The 15,852-nt window shown below is 45.7% G+C and overlaps 1 protein-coding gene and 1 non-coding gene across 2 annotated transcripts; one reads left to right on the top strand and one right to left on the bottom strand.

Annotated features, from left to right (window-relative positions):
* Positions 1-1,148: 1,148 nt before the first annotated feature.
* Positions 1,149-14,860, bottom strand: LOC128724373 (ionotropic receptor 75a-like). Its single transcript, XM_053818099.1, has 10 exons — positions 14,483-14,860; positions 13,332-13,684; positions 11,707-11,979; positions 11,116-11,283; positions 10,855-11,006; positions 8,436-8,618; positions 6,513-6,724; positions 5,401-5,696; positions 3,957-4,155; positions 1,149-1,175 (listed from the first exon to the last, which is right to left on the bottom strand). The coding sequence occupies exons 1-10, from the start codon at positions 14,858-14,860 to the stop codon at positions 1,149-1,151; spliced, it is 2,241 nt and encodes a 746-aa protein (XP_053674074.1).
* Positions 12,840-12,912, top strand: Trnav-cac (transfer RNA valine (anticodon CAC)). Its single transcript has one exon. It is a non-coding gene; the product is annotated as a tRNA-Val (tRNA).
* Positions 14,861-15,852: the final 992 nt, after the last annotated feature.

Here is a 15,852-nt window from a genome sequence, read left to right on the forward strand (position 1 = left end):
TGACAAAGCTTCTCCGCAGTCGCTTTGCATACGCTCGGCGCTCGGTATGTACGAATATTTCACCCCAAAAAACCCGGAACAGACTCACATCGGCCAGCCCGGGCGAAAGGTGGAAAGGACACTCGTCGATGCCGGTGGAATCTGCCGCGCTGCCAACCTCATTTCGCTCTCCGAAACGACCCACGGAGAGTTGGCTCGCGCGAAAGATCACCACAGCATCGACCCGTGAAAATGCAAGGACGAAACCTCAGCCCCAAAAGGCCCAAAATGCCTGTGCACCCTCGCAGGACGTCGCAGATCCCCAAAAGCCAGCACTCGAACACCTACGAACACCATCGAGCTATCGAGTTTGGTGTTGGGATCGGATCGGGATCGGTCCTTTATTGCACACTCAGTGGCGCAGTGGCTAGGGTTCACGTTCAAGGATGCCCCCTAGCTTCCCTCAGCGAACCGTGTACAATATTTCTTTTTTATTGCCACCATGCATCTTAGCGCATCGGTTCCTACCACCACGATAACAAGTACCACCAACACCACCACCACCATCGCTGCTAATGCAACGGTTTCAGCTTCAGGACACGGCATCGAGTTCAAAAGATGCAACCTGCTTGCGTGCAGCCTCGGTCTGCACTTTACGAGCAACCGTTACGACCGTTGCCGATGCGCTTTTTTTTTCTCTCTCTTTTGCACCAAGCAGCCTTCCTAAGAAGCCCATTCTAAGAAGCTCAACCGGGCCGTTTGCGCTTTCAAGGGGCACTCTTACACGGCCGTCGATTGAACTTGGTGGTGTTTGCACATTTGATGGTTGCATTTCGTTCGGATGCAGCTGCAGCTGGTCGCTTCACTCGGCCGGTTTATGCGGGCGAACGTTTGCGGGATAAATATTTAATGCATACATTCTTCGGGTGCCTTTTTTTCTATATTCCTCCTTTTTTCTCTCTCTCTCTCTCTCTCTCTCTCTCTCGTTCTTTTTTCGACGTCTTTCACTCACTCTCTCTCTCTATTTTGTTGGGGTTCTAATTCCACCGGTAAATACGGCGGCATCGGTAAAGCTTCGAAGCGTTACAAGAGATCTCATTACATATTTATCAGCCCGGCTGGCTTCATAGTTTATGATGTATGCATTCTACTGTATCATTCCGTGCTTATCACAACCCGTACCGAGCGAGCCGAAGGTATCCCTGGTGCAGCTTCTGCTGCAGTAGCTGCACCGTTAATGGAAGCGCTTACATTGGCTGCTGTTTATTCTACACAAATAGCGAGCCGAATAGTTTTGAATTAAATTGCTCGACAGCTTTTTGAAATTGAAACTAAACTTGTATCATTTCAGCTGGTTGTGTGGACTGGATCAATTTCCCGTTCAGTCAGTGTTAAATTCATGCCATTTTAGGCAAGTTTTATAATATCAATTTTATTGTGATATATTTCTTTTTCATCACAGTTGAGAAAATGTTTGTAATACAATTTTGAAAGCACAAAATAATTTGAAATCATTAGAATACTGTTCAAAAAGGGCTTTTTGGGTACTTCTAAAGAATTGTTCAACACGAATCTTAAAACAAACACCAGCATCTCTGGTCGCCGTCGATCATGGCATGGCTTAATTCCCTGCCTTTGGTACAGCTCTTGAGCTCCCATAATCCACCACCAACGGTGGCACAAAAATGTGCCTACAGTTAAATGCCCGCGAGAGAAGCACCTTCCCGTGCGCGGATAATTTTAAGCCCGCGAGATCGGCCCATTTCCTAACTGAATAAAACATTCGATTAGTTGTCATACATCAATCCTTCATATCCGACATCCGGACGCGGTGCCGCAGTTCCAGCAATTCTAATTCGGGTGCAGCGAAAAGTTCCTAGCTGAACCAGATCGTGGTAGACGTGGCCACCCCAACTATTTCCAATCGAAAATTCAATTAAATTTATTTCAAACAGGTTCCGGTGTTCCGGATATGAGGCTGCAGGGCTATCACCCAAGCGCACGGTTGCACATCCCATCGGCACAATCGTCATGCAGCACGCGCTCGATCCGGCGCTCCTGTCGATGCATCGACAATGCACGTAAAGCGCAACTACAATGCACCGCCTGGCCGAGAGAGGGAGGGGGGAGGGGGGGAGGTGTGGGTGGAGGACGAAAAAAAAATCCAATATCCATTTTCCGTCAAACGGTGGGGCTTAGAATCGATTCAATTTTCGTCGGACGCTGAAGAACGCCCGCCCAACTTAGGCCGTCGGAATTTAGTCAAGCGCACAAATCCACTCCGAACGGGCACTGACACTCTCTAAATCCACTCTCCTGGTCCGGGACACCGGGTCCGGTGCATTCGAAGCCCCCTCGTGCTTGCAGGCTGTAACAAACTGTTCCCCGGGTTTTGGACTCGCTAGCCTTTCGAGGGCTACCATTTTCGGGTGGGTGGAGATAAACTTGTCAAATGGAAAGGGCTTTAAGAGACGTATGCTGTTTGCTGGAGATAGTTTCCTAGCGGCTTTGGGTTGAGGCAGCCGGTGGGTGGGTGGTGTGTTCACGTGCTTACGAGATGTTCCTCATTTGACGCATGGTAAAGCAAGCACGCTGGCAGCTCTCTCGTTGGTACATCTACTGTAAGCGCTGTCTTTTGTTACGCTGTCTTCCATCGAATGGACAGTAGAATCTTCAGCGTTTGCGAGCAGTTCTTTCGGATTTTTTTTGTTTTTTTAATTTTCCCACAAAGAGTAGCGACAGATTCGAGTTTTTGCAAATTAAATGCATCGTGTTGCACGTGTTTCTGCGGCACGTTTCAAGCTCTTGCATAGGTAATAGTTTCCCTTCTATTGGTGTATTAATTATTTTGCGTTAGTTGACCATTTGTTACTAATTCAAAAATAAAAAGTTCTATGACAAGCGTGTTTCAGCTTTTTTACAATTACAGTACAGCTGATTTTTTATGATTTTTAAAGAAATAAGTACTTATTATCGATCACATCAGATAGGAGATAAGAGTTTCTTCGAAAAACAAGTGAGCTGTGTGCTAAACAGCTAGCATTACACATTTTTGTTGAATATCAATTAATACCATTCAAGCCGGTAAAACCACACACAAACAAAAAAAAAAGGAAAAGTAAGGGAATTTTGATAAAAATGTTCAAAACAACGAAGAGCAATAACAAAAAACGTGGAATTATCATGAATGCATGAATGATAATATAACAAATGAGTATTGACTATCCAGATACGTGACAATTTAAAGTAAAAAATAGCCTCAACAAAGTAGGCCTTTCCTTAAATGACTCAACAGCCGGTATGGCACTTGAACCATTAACGACGAAGAGATATATGATAAAAAAATAATAATATCCACCCAAGGCTAGCACATTCATATCTAATTTACAGATTATTTAATTCAGCTATCAAACAACATTTTTGTCATTCGAAATAAATGTTTTAAGTCGCGCTTGTGTAAAAGTGAAACATCTAAAAAGCTAAAATTTCATTTGATTGCTTATAGTCGCGTGTTCATAAATTCGTTATAATCAAATTTCTTCTCCTTAATTCTTAATTCCTAAAAATACTACGATATATACTCATGCCATGAAATGCTTTAACATATTTTTAAGGTAGCCTGTGTGCAATGTTGGCCTGTTGCCGTGTTTTATGCTTTACCTGTGTGTGTTTTTTTTTTGTTTGCTTAATATTCAGCAACATCAGCGTTTTTGCGATGCCTAATATTTCATTTTGTCAACTGCCCAAACGGAGGCAACATTCTGCTAATACCAACGGCTAAAAGATTCAGCATCGATTTGAGATCAACCCTACCCAAAGCGCGGCACATTTGACCGAGATCGATTCCGCCCGGCCGTCCACTACTCAACGTAGTACTGCTTCATTCCGTCCTGTGCGATTCCACCGCCCAAGCCACGCCGGTTCGCCGTCATTACGAAACGATTCCGCTTCTTCCGCTCTCGGTGGCGACATTCGATCCGATGGCAGAGGATTTCCAGGACCAGCACACCGATAGCCAGGGCGGCTCCGGTAAGCAGCAGGACGAACGCCGACACTACCGCGTCCAGGCCGACTATCAAATCGGTCGGGGCAATCTGGCGGACGCATTTCGGTTTCGGCTCCTGCCAGACGTGCCTCTGCCGCTGCATTAATCCCGCTTCATTCAACCGGCGTAATCTGTGAGTTTAGTCCGGAGGATTTAGTGGCCCGGCCGAAGGGCCATAGGACACGCGGGATAATCCATCCAGGCATGGGGCGAAAGGAAACAGAACCAAAACCAGAACAAACATCAGCACCGACCGGGACGATACTTGAATGGTCGTGCTACGAGCCGTGAGTGCGATAGAGAGAGGGAGCGAGAGAGAGAGTGCAAAAAAAGCGCATTTTCCATTCCAACTCCCGGACGCGGTTGCATGCTGACGAATGAAGCGCAACAAAAAATAAAACGAACCTCCCCAACTGTGGCTCGATATGGGAGGGAGCGTGAAAGTGCAGCCAGTAAAAAAAAACAACACAAACGATCTACTACGATCGAGCCCGGCTCGATGACCAACGGCAGAAAAAAAAAACAATTGGCAACAGTCTATCGCCAACAAAGGATGGCAACGAAGCAAAGCGGCGAAAAAAAAGCACGCAGCCAGGCTCGGTAGCAAGTCACTTTACGCTTGCTGCGACGACGACGAAAGCCAGGTGAGGCGTTATTGAAACTATGATTGAAATCGAGCGCAAAAATCGCCATCCCCCTCAAGCCTGCGGTGTGTGTGTGTGTGTATGTGGGGGCGTCAAGCGTTAAGAAACGATGCCCGGTAGCCAACATCGCTATGTTGTGGCGATGTGGTGACCATAAAAAAGTGGACCGAAAAAAAACCCCACTATTCCGGTATTCAGGGTGGGTGCAGCGAAACGGAAACCAAGTCTTGAACGGTCGGTGCGTAATTTAAAGCATTCCGTTGGAGCTTTGTGTGGGGTTTTTTTGAGACTTTTGAATAGCAAAACTTTTTTCAGCCAAACGTAAGCAAGCGAAAATGAGCTACACGAAATGTCTGTTCCTTCTTGTGAACAGTTGTGCCAATTTGATGCATTTTGAGACGTTTTTTGGCGCCATGACCTTCAAATGACCTTCGACCCTACCCAACTAACGTCACGGCACGCTCGTCAAGCCCTCGGCACTCGAAAGTTAGCCCTCGAAAAACTCACGACGTGACCTTCTCAAATCTCTCTTATGCGATACGGGGAAAAACAGCAAACACCAAATAAGCCAGCTGACGAAAATCGCCAGGTAACGCAACGATCCACCCACACCGCGACCAGGACTAAAGAGAAGCAAATGGAAACCACCACCATCACCCAACACCGATGGTTGCATTTGAGTGCGCGTTAATAGGCGAACTAGAGCGCGCTAGTCGCGATGGCCACACTTACCCGTACGTTATGACATCACGGTAGGGTGAGTTTTTCTGCACGATCGCCACCATCCACTGCGACCAGACGGGAAACATATCAATTTCGCTCAGCTCGCAAATTTCGCGCTCACCGAACGTCCGCCGGATGATGCGGTAGGCGGCCGAAATGGCCACGTGAAACGCGTATCCACCCTCCCGGACCAGCTGCAATCCGTCGGCGGCCGGCAGAAAGTGTGACTCGTTCCGTCCCGTTCGCGGCTCATAGTACTCGATCCGGGTCCGGTGCAGTTCCAGCGAGTCGGCATCTGTCGTGCGCTTGGATCCCGTCCACGGGATTCACGCGTGATAAGGGCGTGCGAAAGGTTGGCGTTTTAGTACGGGTTTCCTTTTTTTCCCCTTGTGTTTTATTTTTTCTCTGCTCGCCGCGCTTTCGAACGGGAACGGTTTTGTGGGAACGGAAATTCAACGAAATAAAGCAAAGCGCACGGCAGCAGCAGCACCGAAAAAGGAACAATCACAAGCGATAGCATCGCAGCAAGCTTGGACTAAAAGGGGAAAAAAAAAACGAAAAACACCAGCGCACCTACCACGCTCGTCGGCCATTGTTTTTCCCTACCAAACGGTGGTTGCCGAAAAAATGCATCACGTGTTCGACGGGTGAGCATGTGTATGTGTTTGCGTGTGTATTCTGGGAGTTGGATGGGTGCTATTTGAGCTTCACATCTAATCTATTTGCGTACACGCTCGTCTAATCTATTTGCGCGGCCACAGCTGGACTGGTGGAGGGTGCGATGTAGCGTGAATGGTGCGCAGCAATGGCACGATGCAACCGAAAATATTTGCATTTTCTCGGCACAAACCGTCCGTTTTGTGGAGTTCTTTTTTTTCCACACCATTTTCGGTGCTCGGTGCCACTATTGTTCGCCCTTTTTTCCCAAACATCTTGCCCTGCAGGACACAACGGACATGGCAAATGACAAAACACAACCTACACAAAGCGGGTCGGTTAGGTTGCTTGGGTATAATTGTGAGCCTCGAAGCCTCGATCTCTCTCCGCTCACAAAGGTCACGAATGCGCCCGATCGAACCAACGCACCCGAAAGATGGCATAAATTTCAATCAAACACTAACCACAAAGTAATCTCTGGAATAGGGAATATCCTCGATCCCGAGCGTCAGCCGGCTATCAATCAAGCCACGGAGCGTTTTTATGGTCTTCGGTTGCTCCATTAGCAGCGTGCCGACGATGCTGGCCGAGTAGTACTGGTACATGAGGTAGCCGAAGAGCAGGATGAAAAATGACGTACATCTGCCGGATGATAGGTGCGGTATCTCGGATAATCCTGTTAAATGGAACGAAAATAATGCGAGAAGAAAAAAAACGAACAAGCACTTCCTATGGCCTGCGGGAAGCATGGAAAGTCACGGCCGTCCGATGGTTTCACGTGGTTCCACTGATATCGTGGTTTCGCACCGCGAGCCATGTGCCTTTGGGGTGAGTTGCGTTTGCGATACGATTTTTCCCAACCCCAAACTGATTGAAAGTGGCATGGCGCCCGTTGTGGGCATATACATTTTTTCGTTGATGCCTAAAGCTATTAGCGGCGTAAGTCAGCTTGCGTTAATCGCATCCCGCTGCACCGGTTACCATGGTGATGCAACCAGTCGCTCGATTTCTATATCGATGCAAAATTTAAGGGCCACTCCCAGATACATTTGAGCGGCTTAAGCTACATTCTACAAAAATCCTTCCATTTTCCTCCAGCGCTCAGTACTCGTACTCAAAGGAACGAACTAATGGGGCGAAAATCGATAAACATTTCTCACAATACACAATTTCTCTGCCCTACAGGCGCAGCCTACTCGATTACTGCGTAGCAGCATCCTTTCTGACAGCGTCGTGGAAGACAGCGTGCAGCCGCTTCTGGCCAGCCCGACGGGTCCGAATGATTGATATTCGCCGTGTCAAGAAATGTTGCTTGTCAGTTTCAGCTTCACGGGCGAAACACAAAACGAACTGACAGCGGAAGAATGCCGCGAACCCGTGCCACTTTGGGATGGTTAAACTTTTCAAATCATACATATGGCTGACCCACGTGGCTTGCGTGTGAGCTTATGGCTATTTTTTTTTCTTTGACCGTCGCTTATCCTCCGCACGGGTTCGCAGCGAAGTAAGGTTAAGTATGATATACCTGAATCAATCATTACGATTCAATTTTATATGACGCGTTTGGGCGATCGGAATCTTATTCTTCTGCTAGGGTGAGATTTATGCCCCCAAGAAGCATTTCTCTACACTTGCGGGCAACTTCACTAACATCGATTTATTGCGGGAAGAATCACATGATCTTGTTCGTGGAAGTACGTCAATGTTAAGAACAGGTGTTACATTTAAATGGGGCTCTACCTGAAACGCTGATAAGGGCTACTAACTTCTTGCACAACCTTTGGCTGGATTTAGATAATACTTCACATAAAGGGGAGAGTTGATTTCATGTGATTTTCGGCAAACATGAACAAAATGGCACAGCCATAAGTACTGAAGCTTTACTATTAACATTTTTTCACTTTTTTCACTATTATCGATCGAAGTCAAGGGAGCATATTCTTTTTATATTTTTTAAGACATGCGTTGCCCCACATAAACAAAATACAATAACTGAATCAATCACTTTCTGCATCAACTTGAAAACAGTTTCTAGTAAATGTCGCTATGAGGGATGTAAATTTTTACCCCCATGTTGTTCGCAAAAAAAAACATTGAGCAAAAAGGGATACAGAAACAAAAATCTCACGAGAACATTTCATTACAGGCATCATGATGGAAAGTAACACGGTTAGTAACAAACTCGGCTAAGCAAAAGCATGTACACCAAGTTTAAACGTAATAGGAAAGCCCACGGAGGATTGACAAAGCGCACCGGAGCTGCTGTACCATCGGATCGCATCCTGCCCACAGGATAAACAAACCAAGCCAACTTTTTCCACCCAAAACCCACGAACGAGCGAATGGAAACGACACAAAATGGAATCCCCCCCTCTTTACTACGTTACCTTGTTGACATACACCGCCGACGAAGAGTAAAATGCTTTTCGATACCTTTTCCGCTTTATAATTGCATTTGGCGCCAGCGTTTCCGTCCGCCGGGTGGGATCGATGCGTCGTCGATATGTTTGCCCGGGTATCCTTGTTATGGCAATTGTTCGCCGTAGCATCAACAGCTCCACCGGCAGCGGCTGCAGCATTGTCGTAAGGATCGGGCTGACGACAATCCGCCGGATATAGCCGGGGGCATATTTTCCAACGTCGTCGCGATGAGCCGGCCGTACCCGTGCAGCTGGGTGTTTCGTTCCGAAAAACGGAGGGACCGTGTAAAAAGGAAAAATAGAAACCAACCGTTATGTGACATGCTTAGCTAGAGTAAGGAGAGAAGAAAAAAAAGGGTCGACAAAAAAACCTGGCAACAATAGGGCACGCAAATGGGGAAAGAGGATCGCAACAGCAACAACAAAAAAAGAGTATCCTCAAACTAGAAACTATTTTGATCATCGTTAGTTTCTTCAGCAATGGAGAGATGCCATTAAAAAGATGCATCAGTTCGATACGACAAACTTTGCATTTGCTGATTGAAATGAAAAATGTTACTCGTAATAATGATTTTCTTCCGGTGAGCGGGCATAGCAATCGCTACATCGCTTCATTCACCGTCGAATGGCGGCCGTCGTCGTCTCCACGTGTCGTACAGCTGCACCGCGCAGAACAGTGGTCGTTTTAGCAAAAAAAGAACAGAGTGAGCAAGCCATCGCATCGAGAAACCGCCCGCTAACAATATTTTGTTCCGCATGTTGGCTCACGAAACGAATGCGCTTTCCACACAATAGGTGAATCTCATTCCACTAATGATGCAGCCCATAAATGGAAACCGATCAGGCAGCGGCAAGCGAGAACATAAGCACATGCTGGGGATGCTGCAAAACGCGAAACGGCATAGCCGATCGTTTTACGAGCTGATAACTCACACGAAGCTCATGCAAATTAACGGAATTCGAACAGAAGCTATACATCTTCTTTTTTTTTTTTTGAACCATCAATGCGCGAACGTGTAATGCATTAATGTAGCATTAAGAAATTAATTTTAGGCTGTCAAACTGGCCTCGTTTACGGGTATCATCTCCTCAGATCATCTCGTATTTGGATGTAATTAAAAAAATGAGCATCCTTTAAAGATTGTGGCGCATTTAAAACAATACTTTTCTCGAGCATCACATCGGATTGTGACGTTATTTTATGGCACTTCGCCATGGTGTCAGCACGATTTCAAAACATGTGATTTCAGCTGTTTCCTCCTTGCGTTGCATCAACATAACAAACATGGACCACTGCATCCTAGCGCCTACCTTACATGCCGAGTTGCATTAGAACCGCCCCGATGTTCCGGCGCATCATCATCGTCGTAAGCGATGCCTGTCGTCCGTTGCTTCCAGTGGTGGTGCGGCTTAGGGTGGCTTAAAAAGGATTCATCCAGGCACGTTTCCGGCGACACGTTCCTTACCGACACGGTGCGGATCTGGCGTAAGGTTGCCTTCACTTTTGCCAATATTGTCCTGCACACGCTGGCAGCAACATCGGCAATATTGCATCCTTGCGAGCGTGTTACACCGTTTGATGTTGCCGTTCCGAGCGATTGGAGACCGGGTGGGAACCTTCTTCCGGTCACTGTGGAGCAAAGTGATTGAATTGGATTTTAACATTTCAATACACACCAGCAGCGTGTACGGCTGTCTTGCAAACCATTTGTTTTGTATGCTACGTGTGACAAAATTATAACTTAAGAAAAATGACCCCTTTCACTGAGCTCTTTTTAACGCATTAGTGACACAATCTAAGCCTAAGAACAACTTTTAAGAAACAATAGAAACAACATTTTCAACAATTACTCTCACGAATTCAGCTTAATTATTTTGAAATGAATTTTTTTATTTAAATTGATAATTTTTCGTTTCGAATTAGCAAAGCAAGTGAGCTCATTTTTATCAACAACAATAGAAACAGGGTTTTCAAAACAACTGTTTCTCGCATTAAGATTAAGCATTTTCAAATGAATTTATTATTTTTGATTAATATCTTTTATAGAAACAACCTTTTAATAGAAACAACCTTTTCAAACAGCATCCTTCCCGAATTCTACCAATGTATTTCGAAACTAAGTCATTATTTAATTTAATAGCATATTTCATATTGGTTGCTTACAACAACGGGTTTTGTTATTCTAAATTATGCGTCTTCAAAACGACACGACAAATGATACGATTGGAAAAGAATGACATTCCTCAATATATATCACCGTTGAAAAAGCCAATAGAACCGCTATTTTTTCCCCCATTCAAAGGCAATAAAAAACTAGCGCATTCGATGAATCCTTCTGAACTCAACTTTATACTCGGCTGTCGTACTCCCATCACTGTGACCTACCTGCATCCTCGACGAAAAAACTGCAGCACAATGCTAGCGTCAGGATGGAACCGCAAGCGACCATCAAGTACCAGACGATTATTTCGAACGGGAGCAGAAATGGATTCTTTACCGCTTCGTTCCTTGGCGGATGGCGAAAGATGAAGCACGGCCTGCCGATGCGGAGGTGTTTGAGAAAGGACTCCAAGAAGAAGAGAAGCAACCAAAATACCAAGCAAAAAAAACACTACGAAACACATCTTCCCAAACGCTTCCACCTACCGTTCGATGAAGGAGCGAGTCGTGTAGCTTACGACGCGATGGCGCTCCTGGCGGAAGTACATTGGCGAACCGCCGAGGTCAACCTCTCGCCGGGACAGGGCACCGATCATGCCATCGAACTTGCCGTTCCGCAGATAGCCCCAGCTTTTCGTGCGCCGGTTGACAAACCTGCCCACGGGTGAAGCACAAGTTTGATGACTTTAGTGCGGAAGTTGCGATAAATTTCCCGGGAGTTTCTACCCGGTACTCCCAGAATGGATGGATGGACGGTTGTTGGAAAAAAAGTTTCACTGTGTGCGCGGCCAACACCCAACCCAAACACCCTTCGGTTCGTCGGTCACGCGTGGCCATCCGTGGCTGGACATCGTCCCAAGAATCGGCCTCGTCTGACCCTCGTCGTCCTGCTTCATCATCGACAAACATCATCATCCGAACATATTTGCCCATCACCTCGCCACCGGGCGTCATAATGATCATCAATCATGTGTGAAAAGTTAAACCGTGGCACTAGCAGTGGCAGCAGTGGCCCGAAAATCCGCCCCGTCCGTTAAAGTTCCTTCGTCCCGAGGACCTACGCTCGCCAGGACTTACGTAAAGTTGTAGAAATCCCTCAGCATGCTCATCAGGCCGTAGTTGTAGCGGTGGACGGAATCGAGATGGGTGTTCTGTGGTGTCGTAAGATACCGCTCGAACGGTTGGTGTGGTTTCTGTATCACCACGGTCATTATCTTTAGCTTCAGCCCGTCCATGTTCCGCCGGCGGACGACGGTCGTTTCGCGTCTTCCAATCACTAGCCCGTCGGCGGGCGAGTATCTGCCCAGTAGTTCCACTTTCAATTTGCCACCGCTGATGAAGCCCGGATTCCTGGTTTATTGGCGTGCGGTGGTGGCGATCGATGGTGGGAAGAGAACGAGTTTGCGAGTGCGATATTACGATGGCTAAGCAATTTTTCTACCACTTCGGCACTTGCCGGCCGGTGGTATGCAGTGTTTGCGGGAGGAATCGAAAGAGTGAAGTGTATTACCCAGCCGAAGAGTGCTCTTATTTAATCAAGCATCGAACAGATATAAAATTAAGCTGTAAGAGATCGCAATCTAGCATTTGAAATGCATCAACTCGATTAAATCTTGCGGTGGGATGCAGAAACGTTGCCGCTGTCGTTGTAGTGTGGGGTGTAAAACAAAAAATGACATACATTTGAGCGAAAGAGTTACAAAGGTAGCTAAATGTGTCAATACTCTTTAACAAACTTCAAGTAATGTAGTACACACTCTAGACAAAAACAATCTAGCGTAATCTATCGAGTATAATGCATACCTAAATTTTACAACAAACTTTTGGGAGAAAAACTATTCGAAAAAATTCTATCAACAAAAATCAAAATGAATAAAGTTTAATCATCATAAAATTCTTTGAATTCTTCATCATCGCTGTCGGTCTCATCAAGCTTCAGATCAGCTACATCTTCAAGGCATGAATCGTCATCTTTGTAGAGAAACATGGTAAAGAAAACCAAGCCAAAAATCATCGTTCAATATACTGTTTCTCCCGGTAAATCATTTTCTGCACAAAATTATTCAGCTAATCCCACTCGCTCCTTTGGTGATAACGGTCGAGTACTATTTTCTATTATTTTGAGTAAAGGTAAATTTGTCCTGATGATCATTGAAATGTTAACGTTAAAGTCAGCTCCACTCACAAAAAAAACTAGTCCACCCACCAGCGTTTCCGTAGTGTAGCGGTTATCACGTCTGCTTCACACGCAGAAGGTCCCCGGTTCGAACCCGGGCGGAAACATAGGAAAGACGAACAAAAGCAGCACAAAGGTCTTTCTAATCTAGTAGGCGCGCCTGTCTGTTGTGTTGCTGTTATTTTTTTTAACACATATCCTTTTTTTTTTGTTTTCTCTCCCACTCGTGAAACAGGCTTTAATTGCTCTATGTGATGGTGTGTTAAATGCATTGTACACCAGGTGATGCACTAAAGCACGTGCACAGCTACTTCCACACGTCGATAGTACCTAATCACATACACGTGAGGAGCAAAGGGAGCAAGATTAGGGGCGCCCTACTGGCGTTTGTCTTCGGATCAGCCGAGTGCAGATGGAGAAACCAAGCGAAGGCGTGCTGACAACTGTGTGACGTGCGTGCGAGCTTCAACCTATCCGTATCAAATACCGTCCACACAACAATGCAACAATGAAAACGGATGATTACCAGAGATCATAGAGTGTGAATCCTCGATAGGACGCGTCCGTGGGCCTGGCAACGGTTAGTTCTGCGTTGATGCTGACGTTCATTGTTGCGAGTAGATCGAAGGTAGTAGTCGCAAGCGTGCCGTTACAATCATCCGTCCATCCACCGTCGATCGAACCATCTGCTCCGGGGCCATAGTCGACGGGTTCGGCTAGTCGATGGAACGTATTCTCGGACGATGTGTTACCCTTGGTCGTAGCAGGCCATGCCAGGGATCCATCAGTTGCCGTTTCATCGCTGTCCACGATGCGATTGTAATTTTTATCAATTATCAGCCAATGGAACGATGCGTTGAAGAGCTCATATCTCGACGCCTGCAGCCGGAGAAAGCGAACGCACATTGTAACGTCCATCGGATTCCAAATCGTTTCGAAGGATTATTATGAAGCGAAATAGGAACGAATGCGATAGAAGCGAACCAGGAACAGGGAGTATCACAAACTCGCACATTGTCATAGGACCAACAATTAATTCTTAAAATGAAAATTGTTAATTATTCAAAAACATTTTTTTATCAAAAAACACATGCAAAGTTCCACTAACACGCATTTTGTCATAAGACCAAAAATTAATTATTTAAAAAATAAAAATTATTAAGAATATTTCGAAAATGTTCCTTAAAGTAATCATTACAAAAACCTTATCATACTATTTTCGCCATATTTCCCATTCATCCATGTCTATACAATTGCTGTGGAAAATGGATAGTATTTCGATTTCGAAACATACTAATTATTACGACATTATGCTCATCAATAAAATGGTATCATGTTCGATAAATTAGTAACAGCGTGCCACCGTAAGCTACACCCCGTTTATGATGGCATCAGTTACGATTGAGCCGTCCACTCGGCTCCAGAACAAAACGCACTATCTTCACTCATAAGTTCAGCTTAAGCATGGCTTTGTTTCAACGACAGTACGCTTCGGGGTTCCAGCTTCCAACAAAGGTGCCTGATGTGGTGCAGACCATACGCATCACGTTCGGCACACCTTCGGAACGAGTTTTGTTCCTGCGGTCACATTCTACACAACGGTAGTAATACACCAACCAGCAGACGCGCTTACCTTAGTGCCCACCATTATGCGCCCACGTAAACAGCCCAGCTCACCTGCTCCAGGACATCCGGTGCGTTCTCGCAGGCCATGTCGAGCAGCACAAATTGATGGAATTCGAGCGACTGTCGAAGAGTGCTCGAATACCGTTCGTGCCTAGGTTCGCCCACGCGGTCAATGTGTACGCTCCGTGTCAGAACGCCTCCGGTGGCCAGTTGCGATAAAACCTTGTAAATGAGCAATAACTTCTGATCACACCCGAACACGACGCCCAGCTTTAAGCCTTTATGGTCGCGTATAAAGCGAAACACAAACGTAGCAACTGTTTCGCTGTAATCGTCACTTTTAACGGTGCTGCCGTTGGCCAGAACCACCACTGCAGCTAGCAGAATTACCACCCACAGGCACCGAGGAACCGCTTGCAGCAGGTGCATCCTTGCCATGCCAGATGCATCCACGATGCACAAGCTCACTCGCCAACCCGCCGGCCGGTCGCAAAGCTGATTGGGTGATTGGAGCCCCCAATTTATAGTCGAACGTTAACGGAAAATACGAGCGAAATTATTCCATCACCAGTCAGTCGTAATCGGTCCGTGTCGTACATGAATGATGAGCGTTACTACGAATAATAACGCCCAACCGGCTTTGGCTTCGGACACGGAATATGACCATTTCAATTAGCAATTACCTTCCACCGATATTTGCCAGCCGCATGTGGGCCATCCCGCCGTGACAACGATTGTCCTAGGTTCGATGTTTCGAGGTATGGCGGGTTTTTTTATTCTTTCAATTTTTCCCCCAGCAAAAAACGGCTGGCGTACTGCCAGGCTAACGATCTGCGTACGTGAATTATGTTAGAGCAAGCGAATATAAACCTTCGTTTGAGTGACATGCCGATTGAACGGTAGTAACTTATTCAATTGAGCACTTAAAAGGTTACGCCCATCTAGTGAAGTGCGTTAATAGAATCTTCAATATCAATAAACAATTTATCTGTCGCATACATGCCGCTAAAGCCGATCAAATGCCGCTCGGCACGAAATGGCGCAATGTTGAAATTTATGCTAATGATTATTGACGATGGTTGATTGAAACTGAGCGTTATGCTTTTGTTCAAAATTGAAACAATTCCGTATATTACGCATTACTATTCAGACAACTATTCAATAAAGATTTAATATGTGGTAATGCAACAATTTATTTTAGGATGCTATTTACACACAAAGCATGATGGCGGAGTGTCGAAGGACAAAAAAGTAAACGAGACGCTACTAAGATCTGATCAAATGAAATAAAAAATAGCTGTTAAAAGCAAAGAAGAAAGATGTTGACTTGTCTGATCTCCTAAGAACAACTTCATCGGACATAGCTATTTTTTGCCCATGTCTTATATTTTGCCCATATATCCAAACATCATATGCCAATC

The sequence above is a fragment of the Anopheles nili genome, chromosome 3, assembly GCF_943737925.1.
Source record: "Anopheles nili chromosome 3, idAnoNiliSN_F5_01, whole genome shotgun sequence".
NCBI classification, from domain to species: domain Eukaryota; kingdom Metazoa; phylum Arthropoda; class Insecta; order Diptera; family Culicidae; genus Anopheles; species Anopheles nili.

Excerpts from the sequence above, each read along its gene's own strand:
- LOC128724373 (XM_053818099.1), bottom strand. The coding sequence starts at position 14,860 with ATGCACCTGCTGCAAGCGGTTCCTCGGTGCCTGTGGGTGGTAATTCTG. Across the intron at positions 6,725-8,435 it reads CGGCGGTGTATGTCAACAAG|GATTATCCGAGATACCGCAC; the intron begins GTAACGTAGTAA and ends TCCATTTAACAG. Across the intron at positions 5,697-6,512 it reads ATTCCAGAGATTACTTTGTG|CGCACGACAGATGCCGACTC; the intron begins GTTAGTGTTTGA and ends ACGGGATCCAAG.